The sequence below is a fragment of the Xylocopa sonorina genome, chromosome 9 (genome assembly GCF_050948175.1).
Source record: "Xylocopa sonorina isolate GNS202 chromosome 9, iyXylSono1_principal, whole genome shotgun sequence".
Classification (NCBI taxonomy): domain Eukaryota; kingdom Metazoa; phylum Arthropoda; class Insecta; order Hymenoptera; family Apidae; genus Xylocopa; species Xylocopa sonorina.
The window spans coordinates 9,563,132-9,585,452 of record NC_135201.1 but is presented as its reverse complement, the minus strand read 5'-3'; the positions used below and the strand labels follow the sequence as shown (position 1 = coordinate 9,585,452).

The window sequence follows — 22,321 nt, the reverse complement described above, 5'->3', positions numbered from 1 at the left end:
GATTCGAACAGATCGCGCGAGCTCGATACCGAGCCCCTACGTCGCCTATCGTCGCCTCTATGTTAACCGCTTGCCTCGTGCCCAACCAATTTCCACGCGATAAGGACCAAAAATTGAAAACATACCGAGCCCAAGGTCGAACGTGCCGATTTACCCGCTACTCGACACACAGCGACGAACGTGCCCCGTTAGACGAGCGTAACCGACGATCGTGCAGCTGGTTCTTCGACTGGTTTTACCTTCGATTGAAATCCCTCTCCGCGGTTTCTAATGCGACGCATCCCCGTCGCCATTCGCGTATCAACTGCGTGGTTATTGTTGATTCGATAGCTCTAAATCTATTCGTAAACGCGACAGTTGCACGGTTTACGCACGATGACGTCTATAAGAATGTTACCGTTGTTAGAAGGGACGAAATTAATCGTCCTTGACGAAGGTGCGTTTATATTACGCTTACGGGATGGTATTGTGTGTCGTTAACGGAGAACGACGCCGAAAAATTGTACGCTCTACTTGTCGTTAGGTGTACAGTTAAATTCGTATCCGTAAAAATTTCATGAATACACTGCGTGCGTGTGCATTTCGTTTCAGGAGTGGATGCGATGTACGCGAGAATGTTGATCGCCGGATGGCTGGAAATGTGGAAGGACAAGGATCCGAATCGTATGGTCGATTTACTGTTGTTCTCCGATCCGAAGTCCTCGTTCCAGAACGAACCTGAACCGTTCGCGTCCAGTAACGTGAATATTTACGATTACTATACAGTTGACATCAACGAGCTCGATATAAACGCGATCTGCGAGAACGACTTCAACAGTTTGGAGCACATCCTGAGAACTGTAAACGTTAAATCGACAGTGATCATCGATTGCTTGACGTCCTTGATTCTGTTTGTCGGTCTCTCCAAGGCTTTGTGGTTCTTAGAGAAGCTGAGCAAACAGGTGCCGCAACTGATTTGCATTTACAGGCGAGATTTCGTGCAGAACAAGATACCGTGCATTAAAACGCTGGGCAGCACCTATGTAAAGATACAGAAATTCTCTGGAACAAATATAAATAATAACATTAGTTATATGGTAGAGTTTTTACATCGGAAGGTAGGAGGAGGAGTTTTAAGGCAAGAGGAGATAGTGAATCAAAGTAACGCGTCGTACGAGATCAAATCGGAAATATTTGAACAGAGCAAGAAACCGGATTCCGTGTGCGAAAATCATAAGCAAAGAATCGAGTCTTCGTTTAGGATAGAGATGAACGAGAATGAAATGAAACAGAGGAATGAAGTGGTGTTACCTTACACGGTTAATACAAATGCGACAAATACATCCAAGATTCATTACCAACCAGAGGACATAGATGATATAGACGAAGAAGACCCAGACGATGACTTGTGTTTCTAATTTATTCGTGTACTTAAATTTCGCAGAATATTATATCTAAAAAAATATATATATGTGTATATATTAATGTTCCAAGCAGATATTTATTTTATTTTATATTTTACAATATGTTGTTATTATATAGTAGATATCAATACGTTGCTGTAATAAAATTACCTATAATAAAATTCTAAAAAAAACATACAAGAAATATAAATTTTATTAATGTATATCTGCTTTAAAATTATCGATGTCGATTCAATAATTGTATAACCGTTGCAACAGTTCTGTAAGAATCTACAGATGTTCTAGAACATTATTTCTCACAAAGGATACGATACTGTGCACAATACTAATATTTAAAAATAGAATTAAACTTTTTGGCATTCAGTTCAGTTAGTTGTCATATATATCACTACTGTATCACCGTATTTTAAAGCATTTTGATTATACCATAAAATATATATACCATTTAGAATCATCCATAGACGATACACAGAAAGCACAGCCACAATTGTAGAAAAAAATTCCATAGAATAAATATCAAGCGTTGATTCACTATAATTTTACAATTCAAATGAATTAAAAAATACTACATAATTATACGTCTTAAAAATTTAAAATACCTATTACAAACAAGATACCAAACACGACAAAAATATGATCGGTGCAAAGGAACTCATATTTTTGTAGTATTTTGTAAAACGTACATTAAAAAATAAATTAAGAAATAAAATTATTAAAAAAATAACATCCTCTTACGCGGAATTTGATCGAGACGTTCTACTTTCTCTTCTCTGTTTAGGCATTAAATGTGTAAAGTAAATTTTGGTCGCAAAAATGATGAGTACCATCGATATGCTGCAATACTCTACTTTCTAATAAGCTACGACCATATTCAACAGCTTCTTCTCTATTCTGCGCAATACCGGCTTCGAGTAGCCAATTAACTAAATCAATCCCAGTGAAAACACCTTTATACACCTTCAACATGCGTCTGCGACATATAGCTATACGAGCACGACATTCAGCTAAGTGGCATCGGCTGAAATTTTCCCTAATAGCCTTCACCTCGGGACTTAAAGCATCTTCAGAGGGGAGCCGTAATTCTGTTTCTACAAATATTAAATTATATTACATACTTGATGTACACTATTGTTTATATAACAACAGTAAATATAAAAATAATGTAATCCTACCAGCGCGCCATTTACGGCACATTCTCTGCAACCAACATCCTAACTTTCCAAGGCCAGCATCTAATCCAAAAATAGCAAACGCGATTAGCGATTGGCCAAAATTCAGAGCAACATCCAAAAACGCCAATTCCGCGTAAACTCCAGTCAATTCTTCCATTATTAGTGTTCCAATTGATATGGATAAGCCCTGTCGTAAAAGATTTGTAATATAAACAACTTACAAGAAATGACCATTTTATATACTCACAATAAACATAGAGCATAGAAGTAGTATAACGAATACAAGATGTCGAAGAGTCTGTGGATCTTTTCTTGCATTTTCAATGTCTACATACAGCTCGCAATCGTCAACTTCGTTCTCGTTTCTACATAATCCGTTCGGACAACCACCTTCATATTCGCAACCGATACTAGTAACACCGAGATATTAATTAATTCAAACTAAGTTTCAGTACTTGTAATTTTTCTGAAGTTTTCTTACATTGGCATAGGAGAAGTTGAAGAAACAAGATCCTCGACATCTACTATGCGTCTTCCAGTATTATCGTTATTAGAATTTTCGGCGTTATCTATTAAATTAGAATTAGATTCCGAAACATGTCGACGCTGATATATCTGTTGTAAGATCAAACAGCCCATGGTCACTGTAACAAAAAAGTGTGCAGTGAAAAAAATATGATATTTTATTTACCTTCGTGTATTGCCTATTGTAAACTTACCGATAAAACAAAATACCAGAACAAAAATTGAAATTGCAGCTTGAGTTCTACCAAGTTGGAAGTTGGGATTTCTAAATTCAAGCTTAGTTTCCTTTCGAGACATTGTGCTGCACATTGTAATAACTATCAAAAGTGGAATCCTAAAAAAAAATGCTTGTGACTCTGCTTTCTTTCATAACGAATTGTAAAAGAAAAAAGTAAATTGAACATCATACCCCCACCCAATAGGATAAAACCATTTCTGAATACTATGAACAAAATCTAAAGAACGGGAACTTAGGTATAGCAAGGTTGCAGCTATTGCCATTGTCCACATACGACTTGCATACACTCCAACAGTAATTAAAATGAACTGAAGATACCTACAACACAATTACAGTTGTAGTAATAATAATATGCATATAATTGATTTAAAGAATGAAAATAAACTGAAAAAGATTACCATACAAATGAACTGCCTTTAACAGGATCTAGTTTAGTCCAAATTATAACACCTATAGCTGTAGCCAGCTGCAATCACAGCATTGCAATTTATAGTATTTAATAGTATTTAGACGAATACTCTAATTATAATTGACACAAGGCCTAAGTATATTTAACTGAGTACAAACCTGTGCGATTACGATAGAAAGTGTGCATTTATGCGTAACGCATTTATATTTTTTCCTTCCGAATCCTACAAAACAGATTATCAACCATATGCAAACTGTCACCGAAGCGATGCTCACGTCAAAAGAAAATAAATTCAGCTGGTGTACATAGTTTGTCGGGGTGACTCCAGCAGAAACAGCGTCGATTAATTTTGCTGATACAAACATTAACGGAGCAGACAAAAACGTACAAGCAACCATCGCTGACGCGATCAAATCGATTTCAAGATTATAACGAAGAGTAAAAATAAATAAAGCTGGTGCCGTGGGGATGGTACCATACAGAAATCCGTATGTACTTAGATTCTGTGTCTCTGTAGCATTTTCTCCAGCATTTACCAAAATAATAGATTCTCTTATAACCAGAGGGAGAACCAGTAGTTTAACTGATATCAATATTCCTGGTATCACAAGGGCTGTACCCTTCAATTTATGCACCTTTCCAACCATCATCAGTCCCAAAAGGAAAAGAGCAGTAGCTGAGAAAGCATTACCAAATACTTCGAGCACAGTTGCGAGTGCAGCTGGTACCATATGACTGAAAACAATGTTTCCTGTTATACCAAAAACAGTCATAAGAAGTACTGGATTCAATGCAATTCCCTTTATCACAGAGAAGATCATGTTTTTGTAACTACTTCTGTGATCTTCGTTATAACGTTTGCCAATCTCTAATAATACAAAACCAATCGGGTTTAAAATAGCCAGTGATATAGGTGCCATTAGATACAGATAAGCAGCATACTCGGGATGTGTATTCCCATATAGTGCATCGACTGAAAATATGTAATATTATCAGTATTATCAAAGATAGAAATATAACGTTTTGTACTCTACTTACTCATAGGATATCCAATAGCAAAATCGTTACTTTGTGTGGTAAATATCGCAAAAAGTGCTGCGCAACCTGGGTTCGATGGTCTTTTAATGACTAAAGATACACCAAGAACAATGAAAAATATACAACTTTTAGCTAATAATACGGCGAGAAGAAATTTCCAGTTCACTAAAGAAAAGTCCAGCTTTGCCAGTGACATAAAAATTAAGGAAGGCAAAGCAAACGTCCCCACAAAAGTGTTTAGACCGTTTGCTTCCATTTTAGAAATAATCTCGAATCTTCCCGCAATATATCTAAAAGAATAAACGCATTATTCATCTACACTTTCGTATACAATAAATAATTAAGGATCAAGTCATTGAAAAAAATTTACCCGCATAATATGATAGCAAAGCATTGGATCAATGCTAAATACAAATTATCCATTGGTCCAACTTTCATTGTTGATATCTGAATTCCTTCCAATAGAGACATGATTAAATAGTATAGTTCTTTGAAGTGCTGTAAATATAAAAGCTGAATCACTCCGAACACGTACACGTATAAAGTATTAAAAGAAATACATTGGATTTATTTACTTCTTAATGTTTATACAATTAGATTATAATTGTTCCTAGTATAAATATTGTCATCTTTCTAATATAACATTGTCATTGTCCCAAAGTGGACAAATATGCAAAATAATATTACATAGAATTAACCCCATATCAAGTTCATCGTTGCCTCCGTTGTGTAATTCCTTTGTTGCAATCTAAAACAATCAAATTTAAATAATCTATTTAAATAACAGTTTCCATATGTTCATGGTGATCGAATACATAAATGTCAGAAGTTAAAACGCTGTAAAAAAAAAAATCGCTAAACACTATAGAATTAATAGAGGAAATGATAAATTCTTTTTTAATCTGTCAATAGAAACTGTGAAACATGCGTGTGTATGAATAATAACTCTACTCGTGCAAAAATGATAACACTACGTCAAACACGTCAGACAATCCATCATATCCTTTATTCATAGTGGAAGTGAAAATTGCACTATAAATACTTTCGCGGATGTTACGAACGATACAATGCTACTTAATGCAAGAGAAATATATTATGCAAATTCGTATCGGTAAAACATACACGATACTCTATTGCACATTACGTGTGTCAAGCAATTTCCAATACACACATCGATATCGTTCGTTGAGTCATCTCATTCGTACGTTCCTATCACGTGCGCGACGGACATGTTTCGCACCAAAACAATTTGTTTGAAAAATGCAGAAGCAATTGCCTCGTTAAACGAACTCGTTTCAAAAGAAACGCAAACGTAATGCGGTGATTATAAAATTGTCTAATCGGGAATGTAATTACTGCGTTACGTAAAAGTAACTGGTGACTTTCACTTAATTCCATTCAGTTTGGTCACGTACGGATGCGTGTACAAATTTGAACTTGTCGAAGAGAACGAAAATTCGAAGAATATTTCGATTAGAAGATTGGATACACCTTATACAAACCTATAAATAAAAGAGAAAGATAGTTCGTGTTTAATTACGCGTTACGTAAATTATGGTTAATTGCACGTTGTACTTGATAGTTCTAAAGAATAAACAGCTGTTACGATAAGGTGCAAAATATGATGGATGTGGTGGAAGACAGCTATGCATCAATTTTTTATCGAAATGTTTTCAGTTTTCTGTATCAATTAAACGGTGCAGTTAATACGTAACAGCACAGGATTATTATTAAGAGGTTATCGAAAGTATAGTCGTAACAGACTTTGAACACAACTTTTATCTCCTATTTAACTAATTATTTTTAGACCTGGAAGGCAGCTAACAAACTTGTATCTCCTATTTAACTAATTATTTTTAGACATGGAGAGCAGCAAAAACTTCTTTATTTACTAAGCTTTCTGATGATATAATCAGTTTTTTACTTCACTGCACGGAAGTAAAGAAATTTTTTGTGAAATAGTGAAAACTACGGGTCAACTATATATGTGTTCATAGCTACAGTTCAAATATTTAAAAAATTTTTCTTGACACACGTGGCGCCATCTCTGTGAAAAGCGCTGAAACTGGTCGCACAGCGTTATCGACAGTGAAGTAAACTACTTACCGACTAGTGGCGCCATCTCTGTGGCAGTTGCTGAAACTACTCATCGAATAGTTTCTGCGCTCGCCACACAGATGGCGCCACTGGTCGGTAAGTAGTTTGCTTCGCTGTCGATAACGCTGTGCGACCAGTTTGAGCGCTTTTCACAGAGATGGCGCCACTAGTCAGCTGAATTCACTTCGCTGTCGATAACGCCGTGCGACCAGTTTGAGCACTTTTCACAGAGATGGCGCCACGAGTACTGCGAAAAATTTTTTTAAATATTTGAACTGAACTATGAACGCATATACAATTCACCTGCAGTTCTCACCATTTTACAAAAAATTTCTTTGCTTCCGTGCGGCGGAATAAGAAACTGATTATGTCAGCAGAAAGCTTAGTGAATAAAGAAGTTTTTGTGAAATTTGCTGCCCTCTACGTCTGAAGATAATTACTTAAATAGGAAATGAAAGTTTATTACTCCAGCTGTCTTCGAGTTTCAAGGTAAAGTAGGGACTATTGTAATAAGAAGTTTATTGCTGTTTTCAATATTGTTTGTCATTTTATTGTAGGGTTTACGGTTTGGAAGGTACAATGAATATAATATGAGTGAAACTGCTGTTTCGTTTTTGCGAATCGGACCTAGGTTTATATGAATTGTTTTGTTGCTTCGCAGATGTTGTATCAGCTGTAAAAATTTGTCAGACGAGTAGTGAATCACCCTGTATATGTATAGACTTACATACAATACATCGCAGATAATATATTAGCGACAACAGCGACTGTCTACAGGTTCATTAATCTTAATTAACGTTAAATAATAATAATAGAAAAGGTAAAACGAGAAGATTTATTTTTACTCGTACGATAATTAGCGTTTAAGGATTAGCAGACTTCATTTTTTGCTTATTCGCATACGTTTCGTATACCAATGTAAAACATTTTAGCAGCTGGTAAAATATACCTTTACGTCATTGACCTCCATGAATCATACATTCTTAGAGCATGTTGCGCAATAAAACTGTCCAACGATATAAAGGGAACCGAACTCGGCAAACATCTTATCAAATTGGTTCAATTCCGCTAATCAATATTTTTAAGGTGGTATCTACGCGCTGAAGTAAAAATGTCAGAAAAAATATCTGCTTTCTGTCAATTATAGATAAGTATATGCACATGTGTAGTATGCGTATCGTAAAAAATTCATAGTACTTAACATTTTCTGCTTGGTCATGAAAATTCATGGAAATACATGACTCATTTATAATGAGAAACCTTTCGAATACAATTCGTCATGTAAAATGTAGCGGAAAACTAAAACCGTATAGTTCCTACTTAGTAATCATTAAGATTCAATCGAGCAGTTTCTCTTTACGTTCAGCACGTACAGAAATAAAAAGGAGAGAATGCAAACGAGGTGCGTACAATTATCGTACCCGAGAGATTAAATCAATGGCCAATAAATTGTGCCAATAACAGTTGGTTTACTTCCAATTTTCGCGAACAAATAATACAACTGCGTAGTAATTTTGCTTCATCGAAGCACACATTGAATCACATTATAATCACGTGGCCGATAAACAGGCGTACGATATGACTATGTATTTTAATTAATACATGTGCACGTGTACACGGATTTGGGTTGAATATAAATGTGCACGTATATCTGGCGGACTTGTTCGTGACGTCAGCTGATTCACTGAAACAACGCTCGACTGATGACACCGCAGTCCTATCCCGATAAAATATTTCCGCGCAGAAAAACGCCTCGCGACACGAAAATTCCAATCGAAGGTCGTTTGAAATAGCGCGCCTGCGACCACAAAGAAACGTGTGCGGCGATCGCGAGAGAAAAAGCAAGAAAGAATAAAGAAGGGGGACCGATCCTTAGCTTCGTACGCGATCAGGCCGTTCCTGGAAGTCCTGTTAATTATGTTAGCGTTCCAGAGAACACAGTCATTATTTATCGTGACGTTCGAGTTAAGCGAAGCTGACGTAAGGCTTCGAACGGTCGAGCAGCTGGAGAACGGTATAATTTCCAAAGGCGCGATACATCCGACCAATCGTGTCGAGGATGGATTTCCCTGTAACGGACTTCGTTCTTATTCGCCTCGCGTGCTCGTAGCAGTCACACTGAAATCTTACACGAAACCACTGGAAATAATAGATTTTCTCGCGTATCTACAAGAAAAATGTTAAATTGTTACGTTTACAGATGTAATAATGCTATCGTAAGAACGTTATCGTAGAGCGTTATCATCAGTTGTAACACGAGAAAACGATCATGTAACGTGTTTATTGTAGGAAGAAAAGGAAAAAGAAATCTGTTGTTCAATATGTTTATAAAAAAAGAAAGCTCACGTAACCGTGTCTTCTTCAAACTTTACATGAGGGCTGCGGTCACGTGTTGAACTGTTAAAGGATTGGTGGGCGGTGGGGTGGGGGGTTACAGGCCCAAAGGTATATAATCTTCCGCGCACGTCCCACCATCCAGTTCTACTTGGACTTCGGACGTGTGAATTGTATCAAGCTCCCGACGAGAGAAAGTTTTTGTTTGTTTGGTGCGCTCATTGTATGGGTAAGCTTCCACGGTTTATCTTCACATTTTACTTTTATCGGCTCGCGTTCTAACTGAAATCGAACGCCACTGGGTCTGTTTAGAGAACGAAATCGTCGATTTGATGGGAAACAATTCGCATATGCGTACCTGAAGCTTCTTGTGTGCCCTAGTTCAGGAGGGAAATGCCCTTCACTTCCCAGCATCGCATATTTGCGACTTGAGTCAGCGTATTTAATAACGAAACGAATCGGAACCGTAGCAATTCACGTCGATACAGACAGTGGATCGTATAAGTGAAATAGCGAATATCGTACGAGTGTAAACACCAATGTTTTGATTGTCATTAGAATTTTAATACGCGCACGCGATACCGTTATGAGTTAAAGGTTATTTAAAAATTTGATTTCTCCTCGTTTCATCGTTATATTGATACACGCTGGTTTATTAGTATGGTTTATTAGACTTACGTAATTATTTTTTATACACTAAATAATTTATGTTTGGTCAGCTACTAAAGTTGTTAAGTGCCCAGGAACTTGACTGATTTATTTTCACGCGAAAGTATTCAACGGTTCGCGGACGTTAGAGGATTTTTTCCTGAAATTTGTATTCGAAGAATAGTGTGGATAGCGCGAATGGTAACATTGTGACGAAAGTCATAGTAGACACGTGGCACGCTACGTATCTATTTGGTCGTGTATTGATTCACCATGCGTATATACTGTCGCCATGTTGGACACCAAGCCAACGACAAATCCGATCCGCTTTTCTGCATTTATTTCCCAAATTCTGTCATACGGGATCGTGCTAATTCGTGTGCTTAAATAGCAATGGACATATGGTAAATCTGTGTGTAAATAAATACGGAATTACTCTGAACAGCTTTCGAGCTATACCGATTGAAGAAACGCGGAGCTTATTCTTCTAAATCTAGAACGCAAAATGTGTTATTTTTCTGAAATTAAAAACTTCTTCTTATATAGAAATCGATTTAATTGAAAGAAATTATCGAAGAAAAAAATGTTTATTAAAAGTGTATCAAATAACTTAAAGAAATTTCATATTTACAGAGCGAGAGAAGAGTATAAAACACGGAGAGAGCCCTGTGGAGCCAATAAGCAGCTGCAGGGATGAGCATGGCTTTGTGCCAACAGTGGGCCGTTGGGGCAGTGAATGGCCGAGTTGACTCGAGACGGCAGAGATATGGTGCCAGCCACAGGGGCAGGCACGCGGGCCCTGGATCAGGGGTGTGCCGCTACCCTTGCCGGTATGGGCCCATTACGAGGCACCAGCCCTGACCGTCTCAACAGTCGAGCAGTATGAGGAACTGGCAGGCAGCGTTGAATTAGAAACGCAACATTTATTGCGTGAGCATCGCTATGACACCATTGGAAATTTCCTTATGTAACTGTCGGAACATACATTTTTTTATATATTAATATACGTCTAACGAATCTCTATATATCCTTATTTTACAATCGATAGGTTCTACAAGGACTATGTTGCAAGTGGTGAAACCGTGTTGGATAGATTTTATCACAAGTATCAACCGCTCATAACACGTGAACATCACACTTGCGTGGGTTTGGGATTTGAATTACTATATCGTTTAAGGGGTTTAAACAAACGATTTCCTGGTATAGCAAGTGGCCTCTATTTAGTGTCCTGCGAGGAGGTAAATTTAAAAAGACAAGGAAACAAATTTGTTACTTGCGATAACAAATTTGATATGAATTTATTTATTTTTTTATCGTAGACGATCGACAATGTGGCTAATTATGTCGGTGGACCACCCGCTGCAGACAGCGGGGAGAAGGAACATGTACTAGTGTGCCTGAAAATCGAAATTAACGGACGAAGAGGAATTATGCTCCTTGATCCTGGATATCACGTAGCTCGGGTAATTACTGTGATGGAGGATAAGTTATACCCACATACAGGCTGGTTCATCCAGTCTGACGAGCCAGATTGTAAAAAAGAGTACAATTACTTTCTATGCGCTAATGATCCTGATTACGTTGAATGGCACGAGAGGAAAACTCGTTCTGGTACCTTCGAAAGAACACAAGTTGCTCTTATATACGTGGCAAGGCCTTATTTAACTGCCATAGATGTTACGGAACGCAGAAATTTAGTTTATAACTTCAGGAGTCTCCTAGCGAGAGATACTAAGGGTCATGTTACAGCTGGTATATATTTCCCTGTTGTGCTAGATATGAACAATGGGCAAACTTTTACAATTTTCTACCAAACTAATAATGGGAAAAAAAGAGTTAAAATGGCATTTAACAAATTCTGCAGTTCACCAAAAGTATGTTTTATACAGATTATCGCTTGATTTACGGTAGTAAGTAATAACAAATAAGTAAAATGAAATATATATTCTCAGATAAATCCCGGTGCCGAGGAGAAAGAAATTATTGCTGAATGTGCCCGACAGTTAGGTCTCCCGCAAGATACTTTAGAAGACCTAGTGTCCGCTCTTGCTACGGTTATGAGTGACTCGGCCTTTGTGGCTCAACTCCTGGCTATTAACGCAAGAATCAACACCTTAGCGGAGGATAATTAACAGAAGTCAATCTGCCCTGTGTGGTGCAGACAACATATATTGTATCATTTCTTTTGCCGGCTTTCCTCTTACTTTCTTTTCGTTTCGTTAACAATCATGTTAATGCTTTACTATGTACTACAAACATTAATTTTATTCTTGTTACGAGATAGGGTATAATATTTTTTAACGGCTCTTAATAAATATATATCGTATTTTATGCATTGTTAATAACAGTTCAATGAAAATGTTAACATGACGTATTAATGATTTTTTTTTGCGAATTATATTTTTAGGATTCAGTAATAGCATACTATTTATATATACACACACACATCATTCTTTATTACTACTTATACAAGTATTTAATCGTAGATCGTTTTCAAATCTTAGGAAATTTGATAATATTTTCATTGAAACAGTGCTGGATAAGAATAGAGGGTGTTTCTTGCTTACGTTGAAAAAAAATTACAAAAAATGATGGTACTAGGGATGACTTACGTTTAATGATATTTTTTTTTGTTTTTAACATAAAAAGTGGGTTAAGTTATGCCAAATCTATAATTTTTATTTTAATAAACAATGACGAAAATTATTACATTAAATTGTACATTTATTGATAAATACACTACTCCAAAATATGTTCAATTTTGTTTGGCATTGTGAATGTAATCTTAAGCACATTTCTAAGTTCGAATGCGTTCTTAATATTAAAAATATAATTAAAATTAAATCTTGTTTAAATACAGTGTTTGAAACAGAGTATCTTTTACAATGGTTAAATATGTGAAAAGCTAAAAAAATAATACTTTAATAACTTTCCGACTACACACAAATTAACTACATTATTTTTTACTAGTAAATTAAATTTCACGGGAAACAATCAACAATTCTCCTTCCTTTTTTAATCACCTACAAACATTCGAAACAAAATGCGTATTTTCTGACATTCTTACTCTTATACTTTTTATGTATGTTGATATACATTATTTTGTAGAATTTCTACATAACATTTTATTTGTCCATAAAGATTCTAAGAAATAGTAAGTCTATATGTAAAGTGGAAAATGACTGCAGTATAACTTTGGTGAGCTACCTACTAATGCGACCCTTCGATATGAAATTAAAACATTACTTTCCATTTTCGTTCTTAAAAAAAGAACTGTAAAACATCAAAAAGCGTACTACAACTCATATTCATAATTTTATAGGAACACGATTCAAGAAATCGTTTGTCAAATTCTTTTTTAGACTTAATATCAATTTACACCATGTAATTTGTACATGCCCTGCTGCATGGATTGATAACTTATTAAAAATTAATTTTAAAAATACTTTCAAAGATACCATGAAATAAAAAAAAAACTTTACCAAAGTATCCTGCAGTGTCGGAAGATAGTTTATATGATTGAATAAAATATCTAGACATTACTATCTGATACAACGTGACACTTTTTCGAATCTTTAGCATCCGGTATATGTTTGCGTTTTCGGTTTCCTATCACACTTGCAGTTGTTGCTGACGTAGGTTTAGTAGATTCAGTGTGACCGGATGAATTCGAACTGTAAACATGAAAACTTCAATATATTTCTCTGGTTTCATTAAAATTGTACACGAACTTAAAAGGAATGGTGATGTAATTAGACCATGTGTAACAAAAAATTTTGATAAGTATTTTTGTAAGAAAAGTAAGAAACGATTAATAAATTTTTACTTTACCAAAAAGTCAGTAGTATAACACCGGATAAACATATCCAGAAAATTACGGTAGTTAATTGGAGATATTTGTACAAAAATATAAATGTAAAACGAAACAGCAACGTACTTACGTTGCAAAAGTGTCACCATTGTGTACTATGCTTTTACTTTATTAATATTTGCGGCTGTACCTGCAATACACAATATATGGTATATTCTATACCAATGCTTTTTGTTGTATTACAGATAACAAAGTAAATAATAAAACTGTAAGAGAGATATGCAGTGGACTATCTTTAATCTGATAAAGAAATAAAAGTAATGAAGAAGAAGTCAGACAGTCAATAATAAAATATCACTTATATAAAAGCTCCTGAATTTAATATTATTACATACAAAGCAAAGGACTCTAAAGAAAGGATAAGAACAGTGTAACGGGCATGCAGCAGATTAATTACAAGCAGATATTTTTTTCTACTACTTAGAAGTATCATTTACCTACATACTACATAGCAATCGCATAGTATATTATACAAGAATGTTATTATATAGATATAAGATTCCATTTGGGATACATCTTATTTTCTATAGCTATCTTTTCTTGCAAACACATGGATACCTTTGTTAAATGCTAAATGGAGATTAACTTCAAGGTATGAGGCGCTCCCATGTACCAAAACAACTAAACTTACCTTAAACTGTGAATTGGATTGTACGTTTTAGATGTAGGAGGTAGCAATCTTAAATTACGTCTAGGAGATGTCCATCTTGAAGAACTAGAGTATCGACTATGAAAGCATATAACAAGCAAATCAATCATATACAAAAGAAAAATAAGATAAATCAACGAAATAGAGCAGAAAAATATTTAAAGTTTGAAAATCATGTTTCTCACGTATACGTTCTACTAAATAAAAAAAAAAAATGTTAAGTCCAATATTACATGTTTTATTGATACATTATTTATTAGTCTTAAAGATTTTACATTGCTATGAAATACCTACTTTTAGCGAGATTTGAAATTACGAAATATGTCACAATTAACTTATTACTGTATCGTTATACATGTACATTAATCATCATCCAGCCAATATCGAATCATTTTTTATCCATGTGGGCGTATTAACACGAAAGAAGTATTATGTGGAGAGTTTCAATGTCTGTGCAGCAGATAGTATTCAATACAACAGTAACAAGGAAAGATTTAGTCACGTATGCTTATTTGTTGAATTTTCAGATGCAAAAACAAAGTAATATTTTATGTATAAATGGTATATAGATAAAAGTAATATTTATAAATTACATACGTTTATAAAAAAGAAGTATTTACATTTTTCAATGCAAATGTTCTCTCTTCTATAAACATTATCTGATAATATTTTGTATCAACTTAAAGTATGCATAATGAATAAATTGTGTCAACTATGGGTAAAAAATGATTCGACCTCGGCCTGCAGCATCGTTTTCAGTCGTTTCCTCGAAGGTTGCTAAATAGCGTTATTAATAGTATATATACGCAACAGCGTTACAATAAATTATAATTTAAGGTGTTTGACACATGGCATTTAATACAAGTCTAAAGATTCGAATATCACAAAAATGCAGTAATGTAATAAACATATGCCTGCTTGTCATGCTTATATTGAAACTACGTAGAAGAAATAGAAATTAAAGCCTAAATATTTTTATTTTAATGTTTAATACAAAATTTGGATTAGGGAATGCAGAAAGTAAGATAGAAGTGACATAGTGTGATGCGATCCCGTTTCTCCATTTCACTTTTTTTTACTGGTTCGTCTTCTGGATTTCTTATGCACGCTGCATAAATTTTGAGTTGATCAGTAATAGGTTGTATGCTACACATTTAAATACTGCTATGCATGCATACATAATCTTTTATGCAACATATCTCTACGCTTATACAATGCGTACGCGTAATTTGTGCATGCCCTACTGCATGCATCGACAACTGATTAAAAATTAATTTCAAAAACCGTTATAAACACAAAAGTTGAAACAGATAGACGTTTTTTCATTTTAAAAATACTTTCTCTTCTCTTTTGCAGAATGTATTATGTATGCCAAGAAAAATTTAACAAACTAACCTTCCTGATGGATCGGGTAGAGCCAGCTGTCTATGATCAGGTCGGTTTCGATGACCGTGGCTAACATAGCGAGGATTGCCTATTGCGTTAGCTGCGCGACGTGTACGCGATTCCCACTCATTGTTGAAACTCTCAGCTTCCTCTACAAGATAAAAGTTTTTTAATCCGTGGACAATTACGAGGATAGTTATGCCAGAACACTTGTAACAACGTTTCTAAATCAACTACCTTCCTCAAGATTAATAAATTCCTGGTGCTCTTCTTGTTCACCGCTATGAATGTTCTGTTCTCTTTCTAAAATATGAGCTCTCTCCCCAATGTGATGTCCCACAGCCATTTTCTTTACGCCAGTACGAGAATCGCAAACAGTTTTTCTTGTCTCTTTCACATCACCAGGAGCAGTTGTTGTGGACATAGTCTCTTGGTACACCTGTGGGCGACCGTCAGGGCCACTAGCCATGGTCATTACAGATCTAGAAGTAAAGGAATGGCAGTTCCCACCGGATGCGATATTATTCTGAAACATTTTTATGACTCTATTATTTTCAATGGACATCTTTCTCATGGATCATCGTAATTAAGATATTCGTTACGCACAAAGTCAGCAAACAGATTGTTCATATTAAATGACGGCATCGGTGGAAATCCAAATGGCATCATTTGAAGATCGTCTACGTGACCTCTGCTCCTTTGGCTACCGTCGGTAATGGCATTGTGACCAGGATGACCCATCATGCCAAACGGGTCGTTGAACAAGGAATTCATCATGTTATTCATGTGCCTCATCGACTGCATGTGAGACCTACAAAAAGAATGACAATGACAAATGTGGTATACGTTTTTTTTATCCTAACAGAACCTCCATAATTGATCCATGTATACACATGTACGAATGTGTACTTAAGAAAGCAAATTTCTAGTAAAACATATTGTCAATTGCAGAAAAAAAAGACAGTTACATAACACAGCAAACAGAGAAAGTAAAACAGAAATAAATTGCTATGGAAACGAATTTCCATCTGAAGTTTAGAACAGTTACATCTGGTCAGCCATGCTTTGATAGGACTGGAAAAAAAAAAAAGAAAAAATGTAATTTCTCACGGACAACAATATTTTGATAATAATTCCGCCCTTGAAGTCTGTGCACACAGTTTCACCGTGACATGGAAACGATTGGAGCACCCTTTCGCAAATTTATGCAATAAATTTAATAAAATATCGCTTCTGCTCGTAACGGTGATAAAAATAAATTATTCGACGTACGCATTTTCTATTCGTATAAAAAAGGAGAACGAAGACAGCGAGAAGTTCCTCTAACTCACCCAAAAATAGGATCATCGTCGAGATCACCCATCAGTGATCCGAACAAGGACATTTTGGAAAACAGTCGATCGGATATTACTTGTTAAAAAAATTACGATCAATAATGGAAGACTTGGTAACGCGTACGCTAGTCGCGATATCAAACGAGATCAATTTTCGTAGAGAATTCCACTTGAACTCTGTGCTCTAGAAATTTCTGGAACTTAGAAACCCGAAACGAACGTCCACAGCTGCCTAAACACAACCGTTTATTAATCGTAAAGCGAACAGTATACAGTAAATGGATCCACTTGCTGTAGTTATATCCACATGTATATTTCCAGCATTGTGGCTTGTTCTCATGAACCATCCGTATCTCGACCAATATGCTACCGTATTGGATACATACAGAATTTTTTAAATAGATTTCAATATACTTAAGCTTCTTATTCATATGCAGAGGAATTATAAGTAATTTCCTTGAGATTGCTTCTTCTCTTATCCACTTCGATTATCACATAAGTTTGTCCTATAAAATAATAAAAGACTCGATAATAAAGAAGAATCAAACTCATACATTTATTGTTTCTATTTAATAGAATAATTATTCTGCAGAACGTTATGGTTGATGATGTAACGAATAACGGAGAATCGAGAAATCATTTGGAATAATTTACATTGAAATAATTAAACCTGTAGAGTATTCTGTAAATTGCAGGTGATGTAAAATTTGTATACATTTTTAAAGAGTCGAATCGTTTTCGATCGCTTTTTGAGAAAGCAAGGCTCATTAACGATGCTGGTGACTTTACAGGGGTGAGGACTATTTCAGAGAGCGCCACGTGCAAATTAATGAAAACACGTCACCGTTACATGGAACATATACAAGAAGAGAAACTAAATTTTTCTTGGGACGCGAAGTTTAAATGTTAACTATGTGAACATTGCTTCATTTAAATAGTCAATAATTATTCATGATGACGAAGATGTACTTAAAAAATGTAACGCTCGTCAAGGAATTATGGAGACTGTTCTAACCAAACTTTCTCTCTCCTGGAAGAATAGTAGGTAGGTAAGTTGGTCTCGTTTGTTGAATGTTTACATTGGAAAATATGTTGTTTTATCGAATCACTCGAGCGTTAATATTGTATATAAATAGCGATATGGTATTGTTATACTTTTTTAATCAGGTAGAAGTTTCCCTGTAGAATCCTGCAGTTATATTACAATAATTTTTGACCACATTATTCTGTACATTTATTCCACGTTTTTTGTTATAAATAATGACAAAACGTATTCCACATATCAATGATACAAGTATGTAGAAATAAAATTCACTAAAAGTTTTTTTTTATTATTATGTAAGTTTGATGCATCATAAGGAGGTGTTATAAGCGTACTATTCTTTATGTAAGCCTCCTTTAATTTATAAGTTTAATTCGCACATTGTCCAGAAGAATCCAAGCGTCATCTTATATACTTTAATATCAGCATTATTATATTTCAGCATAATATAAAGCATGATGTCCAATGGTATTTGGGCCTCTACTAAAGAAATTGGAGGAAAACCGATGTCGAACAACGCAAACTGTGTACCCGTAACGTCGTCGACGTTGGATTCTCCGTTAATGAAGTTGTCCTCGTACTTCTTAGCTGTACGACCATGGTCGTTGAGCGCTTCGTTGATGCCAACGCTTCTCGGATCTGCACTGGCGTATCGGTTAACCGGTTTAGCAAATTTTAGCTGGATATCATTGATCTTAACAGTATATACAGTTTTTTGCGTACATGGAGCTGGCAACGTGGTAAATACTTACTTTGATTATATAAAAGGGGTGGATAGTCGGAAAAGTGACGACAGAATATTGGTGGATCAACTTTTGTCAAAGGATGAGTTAGTTTCGCTAGGGGCATTGCTGTACACGGCAGGATGCTTGGGCTTCGTTCTATTAACTACTATATCCCCTGCGAAAATGGAACATCTCGCACTTTTGTACTTTGGAGGCTTATCCTCGTCTTTCCTTTACACTGGAGGAATAGGATTCAAATATATTGCGTTAGGCGACGTTCTTATTTTAGTTATATTCGGACCGATTTCAGTTTTATTCGCATTCATGGCTCAGACCGGTTACATTGAACTGGGTACAATATATTATGCTATTCCTCTCGCGCTGAACACAGAAGCTATTCTACATAGTAACAATACACGAGATTTGGAGAGCGACAAAAAGGCAGGAATAGTAACGCTAGCTATTTTAATAGGTCATACCGTATCTCATGTTTTGTATGCTTTTCTACTATTCACACCATACGTAACATTGGTGGTGCTTGCATTAAGGTATTCCATTTGGTTTCTGTTGCCAGTAATTACTTTACCAACTGCCTTTAAAATAGAAAAGCAATTCAGGAGCCCGCATATGATTCAGAGTGTGCCTAAGCAAACAGCAAAATTAAATATGTTTCTAGGCATTTTATATGTTGTTGCCTGTTTACTTGTAGATCCCCTCCCTTATTTGTAACAAACATACATGTACGTCCTGTATTATTCAAAGAAGAACTTGACAGTTCAAATAATTACATAGGCAGCTATTAGCCTATCTAATACATAAAATCGTATAAGTTTCTTATTTTCATCACATGTGGATTGTTATTGATTGTCTATTACATCGATCAAATCGATACCATTTAAATTCGCTTTCTAAGTTCACAATGATTTCATTTCTATTGTATTCTTTTTCACGCAAGCATTACCATGTTACTTTTGAAAAACTACGAAACTTATTTCTCATTTAGTATATCATAGTACCAATATTTATAATACAATAAATATTTGGAGATAACATTTCCAGTAATGTGATGATCTTTGATATGTACAAAGTAATTACACCGTTCAGAATCTGAATTCGTACTTGTAGTTTCTCCAACATGACTAATAAGCATAATATTTTCGCACCTAAAATAGGTGTTAAAAAAATTGTGAATTTTAAATATATATATTTAAATATGTTTATAATAATTTAATTCATTGTTTAGAAGTCTAAGTACCATTATTTATAAAAGAGTATATGCATATCTTAAATGTTTTATATAATTTCGGTACTGTCATTAAAGTTTTCACATTTTATAAATTGATAAATTTACACAATAAGACAATAAATAAATTCTTATGGTACATTAATAACGAACTAATAGAATATTGTTTCGTCGTTTGGTATTGCTATTAGAAAAAAAAAAATGTGTAATTCAAAACAATTATAAATTATCGACGTAATTTTGACTAAAATTATTGTATTACATATTTTTTAAAAGTACAGGATGCAATTCAATCGAAATATACACTATACTATAAAAAGAAACCGAATGATATTATATTAAAATTATAATTTTAACCCCGTTCTCTGTAGAACTCGAAACGATATACTGTACTTTTAAACGTGAAAGCAACAAATGCAGAGTAAAAATATCAGACCTCTATAATATGTTAGGATCAACTTTATCATACATGTACTGTCGTAGTTATTTATAAAAGTGCTAAATTTTTCGTAACGATACTTGCTTTGATCATGGATTTATGTAGAGGATACATTCTCAAAGAAAATGGGATATAGTATTATGAAATACGATATAAAAAAAAAAAAACAGAAAAATTCAGTTTTTATGGCAATAATTTAATAAATAATTTTTTATCAATTAAATTTTTTATTTTTATTCCTAATTACGGATATACTAATAGGTTAACAAATTTAGCGAACATAACGTAATGTATGAAACATGGAGCAGTTTTTTTCATTTTTTTACGAAGGGATAAAAACAATTTATAACTTGGTATTTGAATTTAAAATTTAAATATCTCGTTCGAATCGATTTAACGATGATAGTCGATGTAAGATCGATTTTAATCGATCTATCGAAACGCGTTCGTAATTTCGGTTACGAATATAAACAGCAAATGTGATAAAAGTTCGTAGAATAAGATATATTTCTACTATTTTTTATTTGTATTTAAACAATTATAAATCTTCATAATAGTTTGAAAATGTACAGTTGTCGTACATTCATTGATCCAGTTGTGAAATGCCCGTATTATGACAATCATTTTATCGCAAAGTCTCGCCTTCAAAAGCACATTGTCAAGTGCGAAAAAGTAAGCCAATTATTGACATCAATGTACTTTGTTACAAACGAACATAAAGTATTATATATAATATTAAAAGAGATGTAATTTTTGCAATAGCGATATAATGGAGATTTTAGAGCCATGTGCCCATTCAATGCCACTCATCGTTTGGTTAAGGAAGATTTAAAGGAACATATTACTACCTGCCCCTCACGCAATGTATTCAATTCGGAAATGTATCCAGGTCTTCTCTCGATTTTCTATTTCATTCGTATCTCCTATCATTTTTCTAGAAAATTGGTTATACATTAGAATATTCCTTGCAGAGCCGACAAAGCACGGTGCAACAAATTTCAATTTGCACTCAGAGATTTCGAGTACGATAGATTCTACAGAAAATTGGGATACGCAAGTCGACGATAGTTCTACGATTTCTGCAAGCGATGTTTATTATGCGCATGATAATATTGATAGTTCCAGAAGGAATCTTGATTTAATGTGTGTAATTATGAATTTTTTATCTTTTGATGTTGATTAGATGGTATACATAAATACTGAAACTTTCTAATTTATTGCAAGGACTCCACGCAGTACTCCTGAAACAATATTGAAAGAAACATATGGAGAACATAAACCTGTAAGAGCTCCTCGTGGTTTTTCTGAAGCTATGATGATAGAAGCAAGTGAAGATTCTTGTATCGAGGACCTAGAATCGATAAGTAGCTCAATGGGTATTGGGAGGGGGAAAGTTACTTGGGAAAGCAAATTAAAATTAATTGGACTAGGTAGAGGACAATCGTTAAAAAAAGATTTTTAATACAATTAAACTTCTTAAACCAAAGTCAATTAAAAGATTAATTTATGAATAACTTTTCCGAAAAAAAGTTATTCACCTGAGAAGATTAATCTTCATATTTTTTTAAGGACAAATAAGATATGCAGATCAGTATTATTTAAATACTATATTTTTCTATATAATGTACAATAATGTAGCTTGTAACTTAGATTTATTTAATCTAGAGATTTCTTTAATTTCATGAACCATTTTATTTTTGTTACATGACTGATGTGTTTACAAATATGATGTGAACAGTTTTTGCAGCGGATAAGTTGATTGTTATCT

The 22,321-nt window shown here is 34.6% G+C and overlaps 5 protein-coding genes across 9 annotated transcripts; 3 read left to right on the top strand and 2 right to left on the bottom strand.

Annotated features, from left to right (window-relative positions):
- The first annotated feature begins 124 nt into the window (after positions 1-124).
- On the top strand, positions 125-1,576 carry Elp5 (Elongator complex protein 5). Its single transcript, XM_076900286.1, has 2 exons — positions 125-436; positions 592-1,576. Exons 1-2 carry the CDS (start codon positions 376-378, stop codon positions 1,395-1,397), a joined length of 867 nt encoding a protein of 288 aa, XP_076756401.1. The 5' UTR covers positions 125-375; the 3' UTR covers positions 1,398-1,576.
- Anchor (integral membrane protein GPR155 homolog anchor) lies at positions 1,136-5,965 on the bottom strand. Its single transcript, XM_076900285.1, has 13 exons — positions 5,908-5,965; positions 5,361-5,533; positions 5,156-5,283; positions 4,786-5,075; positions 3,906-4,720; positions 3,737-3,804; positions 3,510-3,656; positions 3,295-3,434; positions 3,057-3,219; positions 2,823-2,985; positions 2,576-2,762; positions 2,139-2,491; positions 1,136-1,433 (listed from the first exon to the last, which is right to left on the bottom strand). Exons 3-12 carry the CDS (start codon positions 5,254-5,256, stop codon positions 2,178-2,180), a joined length of 2,388 nt encoding a protein of 795 aa, XP_076756400.1. The 5' UTR covers positions 5,257-5,283; positions 5,361-5,533; positions 5,908-5,965; the 3' UTR covers positions 1,136-1,433; positions 2,139-2,177.
- Positions 5,966-9,288: 3,323 nt separating this feature from the next.
- Positions 9,289-12,623, top strand: LOC143427645 (uncharacterized). 2 transcript variants are annotated; one of them, XM_076901936.1, is made up of 5 exons: positions 9,289-9,445; positions 10,498-10,831; positions 10,913-11,102; positions 11,184-11,738; positions 11,817-12,623. In XM_076901936.1, coding segments are annotated over exons 2-5 (927 nt in total). In that variant the 5' UTR covers positions 9,289-9,445; positions 10,498-10,829; the 3' UTR covers positions 11,997-12,623. The 2 variants fall into 2 exon arrangements, with proteins under 2 accessions (XP_076758051.1, XP_076758052.1); XM_076901937.1 differs by lacking the exon at positions 9,289-9,445 and adding an exon at positions 10,131-10,268.
- A 732-nt stretch (positions 12,624-13,355) lies between these two features.
- Positions 13,356-17,431, bottom strand: Mlf (myeloid leukemia factor). Of its 4 annotated transcripts, XM_076901941.1 has the most exons (7): positions 17,102-17,430; positions 16,377-16,581; positions 16,008-16,296; positions 15,780-15,921; positions 14,367-14,462; positions 13,806-13,865; positions 13,356-13,538 (listed from the first exon to the last, which is right to left on the bottom strand). In XM_076901941.1, the coding sequence occupies exons 1-6, from the start codon at positions 17,152-17,154 to the stop codon at positions 13,847-13,849; spliced, it is 804 nt and encodes a 267-aa protein (XP_076758056.1). In that variant the 5' UTR covers positions 17,155-17,430; the 3' UTR covers positions 13,356-13,538; positions 13,806-13,846. The 4 variants fall into 4 exon arrangements, with proteins under 4 accessions (XP_076758056.1, XP_076758054.1, XP_076758057.1 ...); XM_076901939.1 differs by lacking the exon at positions 13,806-13,865 and having other exon boundaries at positions 17,102-17,431; XM_076901942.1 differs by lacking the exon at positions 14,367-14,462.
- A 1,179-nt stretch (positions 17,432-18,610) lies between these two features.
- Positions 18,611-22,311, top strand: LOC143427578 (uncharacterized). The gene is made up of 5 exons (XM_076901827.1): positions 18,611-18,809; positions 21,111-21,225; positions 21,316-21,442; positions 21,525-21,696; positions 21,778-22,311. Exons 1-5 carry the CDS (start codon positions 18,745-18,747, stop codon positions 22,013-22,015), a joined length of 717 nt encoding a protein of 238 aa, XP_076757942.1. The 5' UTR covers positions 18,611-18,744; the 3' UTR covers positions 22,016-22,311.
- The last annotated feature ends 10 nt before the right edge of the window (positions 22,312-22,321 follow it).